The sequence below is a fragment of the Hyperolius riggenbachi genome, chromosome 3 (genome assembly GCF_040937935.1).
Source record: "Hyperolius riggenbachi isolate aHypRig1 chromosome 3, aHypRig1.pri, whole genome shotgun sequence".
In the NCBI taxonomy this organism is placed as follows: Eukaryota; Metazoa; Chordata; class Amphibia; order Anura; family Hyperoliidae; genus Hyperolius; species Hyperolius riggenbachi.
Window position 1 is genome coordinate 36582308 of NC_090648.1, and position 16490 is coordinate 36598797.

Here is a 16490-nt window from a genome sequence, read left to right on the forward strand (position 1 = left end):
TGGAATTCTAGGTAAGTAGCCCCCCATCTTCTATGCACACAGCTGAGGCAATTAAGCCTCATTTGAATCACGAATTAGAGTAGATAAGTAACTACTCGTGAACTCCTCACTGAACATCAGTTTGTATCAACTATAGATTTCATTTGCTTATCATCATTCAGTTATACCATGTGCTTTGTTTCTCCCCATTAGATATTCTCTAGAGTTCATTATAGGTCTGAACAATATAATGAAACATTTAGGGAGGAACATAGAGATGACTAAAGCCCAGCTGGAGGCCAAGATGGCAAAGATCTCCATGGCCACAGTATATTTGCCCTGAGCACTGAGGTATGCTGGGATAAATGATATCCAGACACTGAGGAAGGCCAGCATGCTGAACGTAATGTACTGGGCTTCGTTAAAGCTATCCGGAAGTCTTCGAGCCAAGAAGGCAACAATAAAGCTAATGGTAGCCAGAAGAAAGAGGTAACCCAACATAGTCCAGAATGCAATGAGTGAGCCCTCATTACAGTCAAGGATTATGACCCCGGGCTTAGTTTGGATATTGCTTTGGGCAAAGGGGGGAGAGAATGACAGCCAAATAATACACACAGTAAACTGTATCAAAAAACACAAAAAGATTATGACAAAAGGTACTTGAGGCCTAGTCCATTTCCGTAGACTGCTCCCTGGTCTGGTGGCCATGAAAGCCAGCACAACCATGATGGTTTTGGCTAAAATGCAAGAGACACAAAGAGCAAAAACTAGGCCAAATGAAACTTGTCGCAGAAGACATTTCTCATTTTGGGGGTATCCAATGAACACCAACGAGCAAAGAAAACATAAACAGAGCAATGCTAAGAGAAGACAACTTAGTACATAGTTGTTTGCTTTGATTATTGGAGTGTGTTTGTGTTGTATAAAAATGCTCAAAATAAGAACAGGAGCAAATGATGATAAAATGCTGATAGCTGCCAAAGTTACTCCCAATGGCTCCTCAAGAGAGAAAAACTCGATCAACTTCGGAAGACAATTGGATTTCTGTGAATCTGGCCACTGATCCCAGGAGCACTTCATGCATTCAATAGAATCTAGCTCAAGAAAGAGGGATACAAATATCTTAGTTCACTAATTCAGTGCTGGTTAATAAGAATACTTGACAAACACCAATATTATTTCCAAACGATTCAATTGTACAAACTTTTATTCTTTCTGGAAACACCTTAACAGTGGTGTAGCTAAGGAACTTGGGACCAAAGTGTGAGCTTCACATGGGCCCCAAGGACTCTATTAATTTGGAGCCCCAAAACCTACCAAGTACAAATTCAGTGGCAGAGAAGTGTAATCCGAGTAAAAAAAACAGTTGTTAAAGCGGATCCGAGATGAAAAACTAACTATAACAAGTAACTTGTTTATATATCTTATCTAAAATTTAGATAGTTTACAAAGCAAATCTAGCTGCAAACAGCTTTAATAGAATATGATTGATTATTCCTGTGATACAATGACAGCAGCCATGTTGTTTGTAAACATTACACAGAAGCAGGCTTATCTGCTTCTTGAGCAAAAAAAACTAACCCCCCTCCTCCTCCCCTCTGCCTCTGAAACCTCTGGCTAGAAAAACCTCCCCCTCCTCCTGCCCAGACTGAGCTCCCATGAGCCTTTGCATACTGTCTGAAAGTGCCTTGGCTCTCTAAAAACCTGTAGGCAAGGCTTCTTTAGTTTACAGAGAATTAGAGTGTTTAAACAAAAACAAAAATGTATTTGGCCTGAGGAATGCCCTATAAACAATAGGAAAGGAACACAATTATGCAATGAGTAAAAGTTCATCTCGGATCCACTTTAAAGATTAGAAGTGGTGTGAATCAAGGTGTTTTTTAGAGGACGAGTGAACCCTGTTGGTACACAAGGTAGATTCCTGCACACTTTATTGGACATTATGAAGTGCTGTTCCACCTACTTTTTTTAACACCATTTCAACATTGAAAAGCAAGACTGGGTGTTTTTCATTTAACTCCAATACTTCCTCCTACAAAGCCCCTTGCCCATGTGGACGCATGACTGTTATTACATAACATGTCGAGGCAAAAGGGGACAAGCATCGGGAGCCCACTATAGTGTAGAAAGCTTGGTTAGATAAAAAGGATAATGTGATTATGCGAGTAGATGATACACAAAGGTGGGTAACTAACCTCCAAGGTAAGCACTGTAGATAAAGTCCCTCTCCATAGATAGGAAGTAGGCCAAGGGAACCCTTCCACTAGGGCAGATCAACAAGTTTTGTAAGGTACAGAGGCAGCAGTAAGTGTAACATATCTTGATTTAAAATGCAAACATTGCAATAAAAATGGTGGAGTAGTAGTGACCTTGCCACCTGACAGAAGACTTGACAGATAAATATTGATTAAAGCGGAATATAACCCTGCATTTCAACTTTGCTCTAAAACATTATTTACAGTATATTATATGCAACCAGCATTTTTTTTTTACTAGACCAGCATTGGAAGGGTTACACAGAGCTTTAAAGTTCCTGGAGAGAACTGCAGACGCATCCGAAGCTTACATAGATACATTTTGTTTACATAAATGTATCTAAGTGTGGAATGTGACTCACTCTTTCTGACTGAGAAGGAGCTGGAGGACAGCCAAAGAGTGTGTAACATTTATCACTTGTTACATTCTATTTAGTTAAATGTATCTATCTGAACTTCTGCGTATCTCTCCACGGAACTTTAAACCTCTGTGTTTAACCCTTCCAATGCTGGTCTAGTAAAAAAAAAATGCTGGTTGCATATAATATGCTGTAAATAATGTTTTAGAGCAAAGTTGAAATGCAGGGTTATATTCCGCTTTAAATAATAATATTTGTTTTTTATTTCTCCAAATACAGACATGGGGAGTGGGTGGGGGGATAATTACATAACAGCTAATTCCGTAAATGTTTTTATGTTCTGATATGCCTCAATCTAGGTTTGCTAGATCCCTTATGTTCTCCAATGTTTTTTAACCTCACTAAATCAGTCCCACTATTTCCCACTGCTGTCATTACTTCAGCCTGCTGCACTACCGCTCCTGTTCTATCTGCATGTGATACTTGACCACCTTTGGAATAGGGACAAGTGTAAGGATTCCAGGAAAATGACTCCTCAGAAGAAACTGTTTCTTTGTGCAGTGGCGTACAGATAGCTATAGCAGCCATAGCATCCGCTATGGGGCCCTACATCACTAGGGACCTGATTGGGATGGTCGAAAATGCCAATTTCCGCGGAAAATCAGCTTTCCGCCATTGCAAATGACCACTACCGATTCTGCTTTCCGCTACTGATTTCCGCATTCCGATTCAGATTTTCACGGTAATTTTTTCCGACTTTAACATCGATTTTCTCAACATTTTTTGAAATTGTTTTTTCCTCTTCTTCCCACTCTTCTGTTTAACATACCCTGCAAATTTGGTGTGTCTAGCACCTATTGGGGCTTTCTTGCTATTAACCGCTAAAGTTGGCGGTTTTTGACTGTGATGTTAAATGCAGAAAATCCACACTATCCGATATGTGGAAATTTTAAGCCAATTAGAAGACTCAGAATGAATAAGCCAATCAGAAAATGTGGAAATTTCCGCCTAAATTCCCATTCTTTGATTAGTTGATTCATTCTAAGTCTTTAGATTGTCATAAAATTACCGCATATTGGATAATGCGGAGTTTCCGCATTTTACATTACAGTCAAAAGCAACTGACTATAGCGGTTAATAGCAAATCCCCCATAGGTGCTAGAAACACCACATTTTCAGGGTTGGGTGTGGAACAAAATCAAAAAGACCTTATGTTTTTTGAAAAAAATCGATGTTAAATTGCCGGAAATTTCCATGAAAATGTCCACCATTTCCGCAAAAATCCACCTACCGCACTTGTATTACCAATTTCCGCGTTCCGATACAGAAATGCAATTTCCGATCGGAAATGCGAAAATCGCTTTTCCACAGAATTTGAACGAGCATCCCTAGGACCCGGTCCTGCGGGCAGAGAACTTCTTTATTTAAATAAATATAGATTTATAGAAGGGTGTAGCACACACAGCAGTGGGAATTTCAGCAAAAGAGATGTGCCAAGGCTGAGACCACACAGTACTGTGACCAATCACTGGAGGGAAAAAGAAGGCAGCACCATCAAAGTCATTTATGCTCTTTTATTAGGAAATAGAGTACCCAAGCAGCTCGGGGTGACCCAAAACCACTAGGAAAGTATAGGGGGCTAAAAGAGACCCAAAAGCACTCCCACTAAAAAGCAATACTTGGTGTGATTTGCCTTCTTAAAACAGAAGGTACTTGCGACAATTCAGCATTGAGTGAACATCTGAGATTACCCACAATGCACCACTACTGAATATGCAAAGTATCTCTTTAGGCTTACACGCAAAACCACTGGTATGGAGCAAGCCTATAGCTTTAAATTTTATATCAGGGGCATAAAGAGATAATTTGCTTATGCAGTAGCAGTGCATTGTGGGTAAGCACAGATGTTTACTTATAGCTGAATTATTGCAGGTTTCCTCCTGCTTTAAGAAGGCAAATCACACCAAGCTTTACTTTTAGTAGGTTTTTTTTTCGGTCTCTTTTAATCCCCTACACATCCCTAGTGGTTCTGGGTTACCCCGAGCTGCTTGGGTACTCTATTTCCCAATAAAAGAGCATAAATTACGTTGATGGTGCTGGCTTCTCTTTTTCTTTAGTGATTGGTTACATTGCTGTGGGGCCTCAGCCTTTGCACATCTCATTTGCTGAACTCTCTCCACTGTAGTTTTGGGTCACTCTTGGGAACTCTGTTGTACTAGCCCAAGCCCTATCCCGTAGAGCCATGCACCGAGAGTAACCCAAAGTCTGAAACAGGCTGTCTGCATGTGATGTTGATGTGGCTCTATAAAATTTAAAGCTATAGGCTTTCTATGCACCAGTGGTTCTGGATGCTAGCTTGGCTTCAGGGGCATAAAGAGATAATTTGCATATTCAGTAGCGGTGCATTGTGGGTCAGCACAGATGCTCACTTAAAGCTGAATTATCATAAATGCCTTCTGTTTTAAGAATGCAAATCACACCAAGCATTGGGAAACAGAACATACATAGCAGCAATGTTTCAAAGCAATGGTCATAGCGTCTTTCTCAGGCTTGTCCAAATCCCCAATGATAATGCACAATAAATTTCATTAAATACTAATAACACAGCACTATGTGAACCAAAAAACAATCAGCATTAGATCAGCTGATCAAAAAACATAAGGTAAGACACACGGACCTCATAGGGAACTAGTATCAAACGTATACAAATTTATACTGCTCACCTTTTATGTGAGGCCAAACATGCTCCAAACACCCTTTACTGCTAAGGAACATCTTCTCGAGCTGACGTCACCGCTGTGTTTGATGTGGGTGGCAACATGCTGCCACACAACCAATAGTATGACCCAGGTCTATCAGCCACTCCCCCATGCCAGGTGGACCTGACGGGGAACTTAGGTAGTTCTTCGGACATGGACATCACCTATGTTATGCAGATAACAATTCAAGTAAAGCCTGCCCTTGGAGGAGCGACCAATAGCCAGCAAAGCAGCAGATGCGTCCCACGACACTCTGCTGACATAGCTGTGGAGAAACCTCCGTGAAGGGAGAGGTTCAATCTTCTTATGGTTGAACCTCTCCCTTCATGCATCTCTATCTGCCTACATCATGGAGGTTTTTCCACAGCAATGTCAGCAGAGAGTCATGTGGTTGTGTGGGGGCATTTCGTGGAGGATGATTGGAGCATGTTTGGCCTCACACAAAATAATTGACAATGTGGCTGTAGAGTTAGCCATTATAGTCACGATATAGAAATCCTTTTCCATAAAAAAGACTGAAAGGCAGTTTGTGATAGCTGGAGAGTTTAGGTTACAGAGCTGCAGCAATCTGTGGCTGCCTGGAAGGGACAACAAAAGTGGCTCTCCACCTATAGCGGGCCACCAGATTTGACCATCAGGTAGATCCTTCTCTGACCATCAGATAGATTCCTCTCTGATTGAATCTGTTCAGAAAAGGCTCGATTACTGCCACATACTGTACCCAGGTCCCCAGGTCTCCCCATCTAAAATATGCACCCAGATCTCCCCATCTAAAATATGCAGTGGAGCTTAAGCTCACCTGTCTACTGGCATGCTTCTCCTGTGTTGTATACTACTTGGGACTCTGTACCTCGTGACTGGACGGTATGGACGTAGTTACATGCGTGCCATCAGGTCATGGAGGTACAAGCACCCCAGCGGTGATGGACAGAGAACAAGGGAGACAAGAGGATCTTTCAGGCCAGTGCGATCGATAGTTTTGATCAATTTTAGGCAGAAATTGATTGAAATTTTGATCCGGTGGCCTCGTTTTTGCATCAATCTCTGACAGAGATCATAATGGCCATGTGATTGAAATCTGCCAGGAAAGTTTAGCAATCGAGTGAATACTTTAGACTTGTAAAAATGTACGTAGCCAGTAATCGTTGTCTGTATTGACTGATATTCTTAAAGAGAACCCGAGGTGGGAATTACTTTTACTATTGGGGCACAGAGGCTGGTTGTGCGCACTAAGACCAGCCTCTGTTGCCCCATCGTGTGCCTCCATGTCCCCCCTGCTCGCCGCTATACCCCCCGCATTGCTGGCTGTGTCGCCAGCTCAATGTTTACCTTGCGCTGTCAGTCAGCGCCGCTCCCCCGCCTCCTCCGCATCGGCGCCACCCGCCGCGTCACTTCCCTCCTATCAGCCGGAGGGAAGGGACACGGGCGGGTGCGCCGATGCGGAGGAGGCAGGGGAGCAGCGCTGACTGACAGCGCAAGGTAAACATTGAGCTGGCGACACGCTGCGTGTCGCCAGCAATGCGGGGGGTATAGCGGCGAGCAGGGGGGACATGGAGACACACGATGGGGCAACAGAGGCTGGTCTTAGTGCGCACAACCAGCCTCTGTGCCCCAATAGTAAAAGTAATTCCCACCTCGGGTTCTCTTTAAATGTGTTTTTTTTCACTGTGATTAATTTTCTTTTTTCACCACCTATTTGCTTATCTATTTAGATTACCGTACAACTGTACCTAGCTATTTGTGCTGTTTTTACAGTGGTATTACTGAACTTTATCCTCATTGTTTCCCGAAAGGACCACTGTCACAAAAAATTGTAAAATCTAAAATACATGTAAACACATACAAATACGAAATACATTTCTTCCAGAGTAAAATGAGCCATAAATTACTTTTCTCTTATGATGCTGTCACTTACAGTAGGTAGTAGAAATCTTACAGAAGCGACAGGTTTTGGACGAGTCCATCTCTCCATAGGGGATTCTCAGTATAGCCTTCATTCTTTGGAGACACTCCTTGAAAAGAATTTCTACAAAGATGCTGGCTAGCACACTTTTTTGGGCAATTGGAAGGAGCAACTGCCATTCACTAAGTGCTTTTGCAAATAAAGAAAACCCTGAGAATCCCCAATGAGGTATGGTCTAGTCCAAAATTTGTCGGTTCTGTAAGGCTTCTACTACCTACTGTAAGTGACAGCAACATATGAGAAAAGTCATGTAAGGCTTATTTTCCTCTGGAAGAAATGTACTTCTTATTTGTATGTGTTTACATGTATTTTAACCACTTAAAGGAAACATCCAAGGTGTTTGAAAAAAAAAAAAAGATCTACTTACCCGGGGCTTCCTCCAGCCAGTGGCCGACCCTGAACCTGAAATGGTGAGGTTGGGTTCTTCAACAGACAAGACCAGGAGCCTTGGGAGCTGCGACGAGGGCACAGGACGGCTGCCACGGGCTGGAGGAAGCCCCGGGTAAGTGGATCTTTTTTTTTTCAAATACCTTGGACCATTCCTTTAAGCCTATCTGGACAAATATGTTCGTCCAGATAGGCTGTGCTGCTGTCAGTGTGCAGAGCGCGCTCCCGTGCACGCTTCCATGCATGCTCCCGCCGCCTGCCGTTAGCCCCCCCCCCCCGATCAATGAATGGGAATATAATTCCCTTTCATCGATCTAAGGGCCCGTTTCCACTAGAGCGAATCCGCATGCGTTCTCTGCATGCGGATTCGCATAACCAATACAAGTGGATGGCCCTGTTTCCACTTGTCAGTTTTTTCCTGCATTTTTCTGTGCAGGATTTTTCTGCACGGTAGAGCCTGCAGAATTCGCCTGCGTGAGGAATGCAGGCGATTCGCAGGCTATGTATTTAATAGGGAAAACGCGCATGCGTTTTTTGCCGCGATTTCGCGTGCGAATTCGCATGAAAACTAATGCAAATTGAACCAGGCAGTGACATGGTTAAATTCGCATATACCCTGCCTATGCGAAATCGCATGCAAAATCGCGGCAAAAAACGCACGCGGAATCGCATCCGCATGCGATTTCGTCAGTGGTGGAATCCCGGTGATTCGCACCGCACTAGTGGAAACGAGCCCTGTGTCTTCCGCAGAAAAAACGACGGTGTCTTATCAGAGACCGCAGTCTTTCGGCAAAAAAAAAAGTTCCCTGTCCTCTTTCTAGTTCCTGGAAGCTTGATCGACGTGATCATACGCTTCCAGGACTTTTTGGACTGTGGCCATCTTGTGGCCCAATAGTAAACTACACCCACATGTATTTTTATTACATAAATACATTGTATTGTTTCCAGCTTCAAATTTTTGGGAGTCACCATCGCAGAGAACCTGTCCTGGGCTGACAATACTTTAGCTCTAACTGGCAAAGCACAACAACGCCTCTACTTTCTGAGAAAACTAAGGAGCGCTAACCTCCCACAGAAGCTGCTGGTTAATTTCTACAGATGCACTATAGAAAGCGTTCTGACCAATTGCATGACGGCCTGGTACAACAGCTGCACGAAGCCTACTAGAGAAGCCCTGCAGCGAGTTGTTAAAACAGCAGAAGCCATTATTGGCACTGAACTACCATCACTGGAACTTTTGTATAATACTCGCAGCTTGAGAAGGGCCAAAAACATTATCAAGGACAACACTCACCCTGGAAATGCCTTGTTTGAGCTCCTTCCATCAGGTAAACGTTTTAGATCAATCTGCACACACAAAAACAGACTGAAAGACAGCTTTTTCCCATCCGCCATAAACTTGATGAACTCTGAATCCTCTCTGAAATAATTAACACTGTGTACAAATTGTTTAAACATCTGTAATACCTGGCATACTTGTATAATTTCTTCTCTTCCTTGTTACTATCACTATGTTGCCTATATGCATCATTGGGTTGTCATGAAAAGTAATTTCGTTGTGTTACACAATGACAATAAAGTGAATTGAATTGAATTGATATTACATTTAAAAATTAGCTGTTTACTTCCCACACCAAAAATTACCCAAAAAATGCACCTTTATTTCAAAATAAAATATTGGCGCCATACATTGTGATAGGGACATAATTTAAACGGTGCAATAACCGGGACAAATGGGCAAATAAAATACATGAGTTTTAATTAGGGTAGCATGTATTAATGTAAAACTTTAATTGCCAAAACCTGTGAAATAATGAATTTTTGCCATTTCTTTCTTAATCTTCCTGTTAAAATGGATTTAAAATAAAATAATTCTTTGCAAAATGTACCACCCAAAGAAAGCCTAAATGGTGGTGGAAAAAACAAGATATAGATCATTTCAGTGTGATAAGTAGTGATAAAGTTATTGTCGAATGAATGGGAGATAAAAGTTGCTCAGATGCAAACAATGAACAACCCTGTGGGCTTAAGTGGTTAAATTATGCAATTTTCTGCGATAGTGGTCCTTGAAGCTGTTTTTTGTGTTTCATTTTTTTCTTTATCAATCACCAAATCTTTCTCTAAAGGTAAACTTTAACAGGCTTTGCACGTATAATAGATACAGAACAGACAGAACAAAACATGTCTTGCAGCAGTGAGCTTGACCAACTGCCCGCTACCAGCTATAGATGAAAAATATAAACAGTGTGCTTGGTCCTTGTATGCCTCTCCCACGATCCAATCCCCCCCCCCCCCCACACACAAAGATGCATCTTACCTGTTGCATCGAAACCACCAAGACTTGTCACTCATCGATCAATATTACAATTAGAAAAGGAAATCATTCTTGTGTATTGGTATCAGAGATGAATTAAGATGTATTTTGGTCCTTTTTTAAGCTGAGGTGGCAAGTGGGACCCTTGACAGCCACTAGGCCCAAGGCACCGGCCTCCGTTGCCTGGTGGATGATCCTGCTCTGATTGGTGTAAACTCTTTTTATATAAATGATACTTCCAAGGCAGGGCCCCTCCCATTCTATGTGCAGCCCCTTCTTCCATGCATATCATCCATGTACAGCAGCTCCCTCCCATTCCATGTGCAGCCCCCTCTTCCATGTGTATCATCCATGTACAGCAGCCCCTCCTACTCCATGTGCAGCCCCCTCTTCCATGTGTAACATCCATGTACAGCAGCTCCTCCCATTCTGTGTGCAGCCCCCTCTTCCATGTGTATCATCCATGTACAGCAGCCCCTCCCATTCTGTGTGCAGCCCCCTCTCCGATGTGCAGCATCCATGTACAGCAGCCCCCTCCCATTCCATGTGCAGCTCCCTCTTCCATGTGTATCAACCATATACAGCTGCCCCTCCCATTCCATATGCAGCCCCCTCTTCCATGTGCATCATCCATGTACAGCCGCCCCTCCCATTCCATATGCAGCTCCCTCCCCCATGTGCCACATCCATGTACAGCAGCCCCTCCCATTCCATGAGTAGCCCCCTCTTCCATGTGCATCATTCATGTACAGCAGCCCCTCCCATTCCATATGCAGCACCCTCTTCCATGTGTAACATCCATGTACAGCAGCCCCTCCCATTCTATGTGCAGTCCCCTCTTCCATGTGTAGCATCCATATACAGCAGCCCCTCCTATTCCATGTGCAGTCCCCTCTTCCATATGTAACATCCATGTACAGCAGCCCCCTCCCATTCTGTGTGCAGCCCCCTCTTCCATGTGTATCATCGATGTACAGCAGCCCCTCCCATTCTGTGTGCAGCCCCCTCTTCCATGTGTATTATCCATGTACAGCAGCCCCTCCCATTCTGTGTGCAGCCCCCTCTTCCATGTGTATCATCCATGTACAGCAGCCCCCCTCCCATTCCATGTGCAGACCCCTCTTCCATGGGCACCATCCATTTACAGCAGCTCCCCTCCCATTTCATGTGCAGCCCCCTCTTCCATGTGTATCATCCATGTACAGCACCCCCTCCCATTCCATGTGCAGCCCCCTCTTCCATGTGTATCATCCATGTACAGCAGCCCCTCCCATTCCATGTGCAGCCCTCTCTTCCATGTGTATCATCCATGTAAAGCAGCCCCCTCCCATTCCATGTGCAGCCCCCTCTTCCATGTGTATCATCCATGTACAGCAGCCCCTCCCATTCCATATGCAGCCCCTTCTTCCATGTGTATCATCCATGTACAGCAGCCCCCTCCCATTCCATGTGCAGCCCCCTCTTCCATGTGTATCATCCATGTACAGCAGCCCCTCCCATTCCATGTGCAGCCCCTTCTTCCATGTGTTTCATCCATGTACAGCAGCCCCTCCCATTCCATGTGCAACCCCCTCTTCCAAGTGTATCATCCATGTACCGTATCCCCCTCCCATTCCATTTGCAGCCCCTTCTTTCTTGTGTATCATCCATGTACAGCAGCCTCCTCCCATTCCATGTGCAGCCCCCTCTTCAATGTGTATCATCCATGTACAGCAGCCCCTCTCATTGCATGTGCAGTCCCCTCTTCCATGCGTATCATCCATGTACAGCAGCTAGGGATGCTCATTCGGATTCCGCGGAAATGCAATTTCCGAAATTCCGATCGGAAATTGCATTTCCGCATCGGAATGCGGAAATCGGTAATGCAAGTGCGTTAGGCGGATTTCCACCGGAAATCAATCGCGGAAATTCCGCCCGACTTTAACATTGATTTTCTCAAAAACTATAAGGTCTTTTTGAAAACTTTTTTTGCATCTTGTTCACAACATTCAGTTTAATAACCCCTGAAAATTTGGTGTTTCTAGGACTTACGGGGGCTTTGCTATTATTTGCTAAAGTCGGTGGATTTTTACTGTAATGTAAAATGCAGAAAATCTGCTTCTGCCTATTTTCTGCATACTTTTTCTGCCTATTTTCTGCATTTCTTACATTACAGGAAAAATCCGCCGACTTTAACGGTTAATAGCAAAGCCCCTGTATGTCCTAGAAACACCAAATTTTCAAGATGCAAAAAAAAGTTTTCAAAAAGACCTTATAGTTTTTTAGAAAATCGATGTTAAATTCGGGCGGAATTTCCGCGATTTCCGGCGGAAATTCCGCCTTGGAATGCGGAAATTGGTAGCGGAATCGGTATTTGGCAATGGCGGAATGCGGAATTACCGCGGAATTGGAAATTGGCATTTCCGACCATCCCTAACAGCAGCCTGTCCCATTCCATGTGCAGTCCCCTCTTCCATGTGTATCATCCATGTCCAGCAGCCACTCTCCCATTCTATTCTGTTGTAGCTTTTCCAGACTCACTTCGCTGGGACTCTTTGTGATTGTTAATCAGGGCTCCAGTTAAGAAAAACAATTGACTATAAGAACATTATCCAAGCTGCCCGAAACATCAATTAATCAGAGAACAGGCATGAGCTTTCGAGTCAGAAGGACTCGATTCGGAATTCAAATGATGTCTAATGACTTCAGCTGTGACCGCAAGCAGCGGGGAGGTAACGTACCCAGAAGTCTCCGGGACGTTTGCGTTCCATTACGTGACTCACTATCGCGCTTCTGCCTTCCGGCTTGAAAGAGGAAGTGTGATAGTGAGTCATGGAATGCGGCTTTCATTACGCCTATGACGCGTAATGGAACGCAGACGTCCCACAAAGACTTCTGGGTACGTTAACTCCCCGCTGCCTGTGGTCCCAGCTGAAGTCATTAGACTTCATCTGAATTCCGAATTTGATTCCTTCTGGACTGGAAAGCCCATGCCTGTCAGAGAAAGTATTTAAAACTATTTTATATAGTGATTACAAAGCAGCACGCCTACACGTTCTGAAATTTAAAGCTGTCTTCTTTAACTAAACTACTCAAAACCTGGCATTTTTTGTGCAAAGAAAACATGACTGCAGGAAAAATTTACCGGTCTGGTTGGAGATTTCTCCTTGTAGACACTGGACACAGCCAAAGCAGCAGACAGGTTGTCCTTCCAGCGCCACTTTTCTGAATCCTGGAGGGCAGCTCTTACTGCAGACTGATTGGGGGACCTGTACTTAGAAAAAAAAAATACAAAATGAGCATATAAAAAAACAAGGTAAAGTTCTTTTCATTGTAATAAGTAGAGATAAAGTTATTGCCAAATAAATGGAAGGAGAGCTGAAAGGTGAAAATTGCTTGGATGCTGAAGGGGTAAAACCCCTCAGTTGTGAAGTGGTTAAAAATAAAAAGCAAAAAAAAAAAAAAAATGACCGGTGGAACAGCCACTAGGTCCCATGGGCTACCATTTAGCAAAAACAAGGTTTCATTTGCGATTACTTTAATTTTTCCGCCGGAATGCGGAATTCCACAGAATTTAGCGCTGGCAGAATTCTGGAATTCTGGCAGAACGTAATTTGCTCTTTCCGATCATCCCTACCTATCAGCACCCATTTACTCGCCTATCAGTACCCAGCCACCCACCTACACATCCCCACTCAGCTCTACAGCTATCAGCACCCATTTACCCACCTATCAGCACCCAGCCACCCACTTACACATCCCCACTCAGCCGTACAACTATCAGCACCCATTCACCCACCTATCAGCAAACAGCCACCCAACTACACATCCCCACACAGCCGTACACCTATCAGCAGGGGCGTCTCTAGCCATTTTGTCACTTCAGGCGAGAAAACCTGTGCACCCCCCCCCCCCCCCGTGTGGCAAACGCCCCCCCCCCCCCCCCCCGGTGTGGTGCCCCCTGATGAAATTAATCGTAAAGCAGCAATGTTTCACCGTAAAATAATCGTAACGCAGCAATGTTTCACCATAAGGTAAAAGTAATGCGGCAATCTTTCAACAGAAAATAGTCATAACGCAGCAATGATTCACTTAAAATATTAGTAATGCGGCAATCATTCACCAGAAAATAACCATAACGCAGCAATGATTCACCATAAAATAATTATATTGCAGCAATGATTCACCATAAAATAATCGTAATGTGGTCAGTGTTCACCAGAAAATAATCGTAATGTGGCCAGCGTTCACCAGAAAATAATCATAATGTGGCCAGCGTTCACCAGGAAATAATCGTAATGTGGCCAGAGTTCACCAGAAAATAATCATAATTGGCCAGCGTTCACCAGAAAATAATCGTAACGTGACCAGCGTTCACCAGAAAATTATCCTAATGCGGGCAGCGTTTCACTAAAAATGTATAATTACCTGTAAAAAGAAAAGCATTTACTCACCTGCAGAAGACTCCTCTCCCTGGGAGCAGCTTCCCCGACGATCTTCCTGCAGCAGCACAGCCAGCCTCCGAAAGTCCCGCGCTGACCGGCAGAGCAGGGCTACAGGAAGATGGCGCCCGAAGGCCTGTACTGGAGACACAAATATTCTCCAGTACAGAGCTTTGGACGCCATCTTCCGATAGCCCTGCTCTGCCTGCCGGAAGACTATGCAGGCTGGAGCAGTGAGCTGTGGGCTGCAGGGATGAACTGCCGTGGGGTCTATTAGACGCCGCGGCCAGTTCACCACAGAGGTCGCACAGTCTGGCGGGGGAAGGTGGGCACTTCCCTCCCCGCGGCGGCACCCCTCCCCCACCCGGCGCTCCAGGCCACTGTTTGTCCTTTCCTGGTGGCTGGGACACCACTGCCTATCAGCACCCATTCACCCACCTATCAGCACCCAGCCACCCACTTACACATCCCCACTCAGCCGTACACCTATCAGCACCCATTCACCCACCTATCAGCAAACAGCCACCCAACTACACATCCCCACACAGCCGTACAACTATCAGCACCCATTCACCCACCTATCAGCAAACAGCCACCCAACTACACATCCCCACACAGCCGTACACCTATCAGCAGGGGCGTCTCTAGCCATTTTGTCACTTCAGGCGAGAAAACCTGTGCACCCCCCCCCCCCCCGTGTGGCAAACGCCCCCCCCCCCCCCCCCCCGGTGTGGTGCCCCCTGATGAAATTAATCGTAAAGCAGCAATGTTTCACCGTAAAATAATCGTAACGCAGCAATGTTTCACCATAAGGTAAAAGTAATGCGGCAATCTTTCAACAGAAAATAGTCATAACGCAGCAATGATTCACTTAAAATATTAGTAATGCGGCAATCATTCACCAGAAAATAACCATAACGCAGCAATGATTCACCATAAAATAATTATATTGCAGCAATGATTCACCATAAAATAATCGTAATGTGGTCAGTGTTCACCAGAAAATAATCGTAATGTGGCCAGCGTTCACCAGAAAATAATCATAATGTGGCCAGCGTTCACCAGGAAATAATCGTAATGTGGCCAGAGTTCACCAGAAAATAATCATAATTGGCCAGCGTTCACCAGAAAATAATCGTAACGTGACCAGCGTTCACCAGAAAATTATCCTAATGCGGGCAGCGTTTCACTAAAAATGTATAATTACCTGTAAAAAGAAAAGCATTTACTCACCTGCAGAAGACTCCTCTCCCTGGGAGCAGCTTCCCCGACGATCTTCCTGCAGCAGCACAGCCAGCCTCCGAAAGTCCCGCGCTGACCGGCAGAGCAGGGCTACAGGAAGATGGCGCCCGAAGGCCTGTACTGGAGACACAAATATTCTCCAGTACAGAGCTTTGGACGCCATCTTCCGATAGCCCTGCTCTGCCTGCCGGAAGACTATGCAGGCTGGAGCAGTGAGCTGTGGGCTGCAGGGATAAACTGCCGTGGGGTCTATTAGACGCCGCGGCCAGTTCACCACAGAGGTCGCACAGTCTGGCGGAGAAGGTGGGCACTTCCCTCCCCGCGGCGGCACCCCTCCCCCACCCGGCGCTCCAGGCCACTGTTTGTCCTTTCCTGGTGGCTGGGACACCACTGCCTATCAGCACCCATTCACCCACCTATCAGCACCCAGCCACCCACTTACACATCCCCACTCAGCCGTACACCTATCAGCACCCATTCACCCACCTAGCAGCACCCAACCACTTCTGCACTCAGCCGTACACTTATTAGTACCTATTTACTACCCTATCCGCACCCATCCACCCACCTACACATACCCCTCAGCCGTAAACCTATCAGCACCCATCTACCTACCTATACTTTCGCACTGCATGCATTCTATTCAATACATAAAATATCTGGTTAAACATAACAATACATTTCATGTACTGTACAATTATAGCTTTTGTTATCAGTGGGGAGTATATCATTTAATGTCAGCTTTGCTACTTCCACTCCACCTTGCAGTTGTCTTACCTTCAAATATAACTTGTTGTATGTGTATTTAAAG

At 44.7% G+C, this 16490-nt stretch overlaps 1 protein-coding gene across 1 annotated transcript; it reads right to left on the minus strand.

Annotated features, from left to right (window-relative positions):
• Positions 1-153: 153 nt before the first annotated feature.
• LOC137562029 (vomeronasal type-2 receptor 26-like) lies at positions 154-15842 on the minus strand. Its single transcript, XM_068273371.1, has 4 exons — positions 15671-15842; positions 14450-14578; positions 13141-13269; positions 154-1073 (listed from the first exon to the last, which is right to left on the minus strand). The coding sequence occupies exons 1-4, from the start codon at positions 15840-15842 to the stop codon at positions 154-156; spliced, it is 1350 nt and encodes a 449-aa protein (XP_068129472.1).
• Positions 15843-16490: the final 648 nt, after the last annotated feature.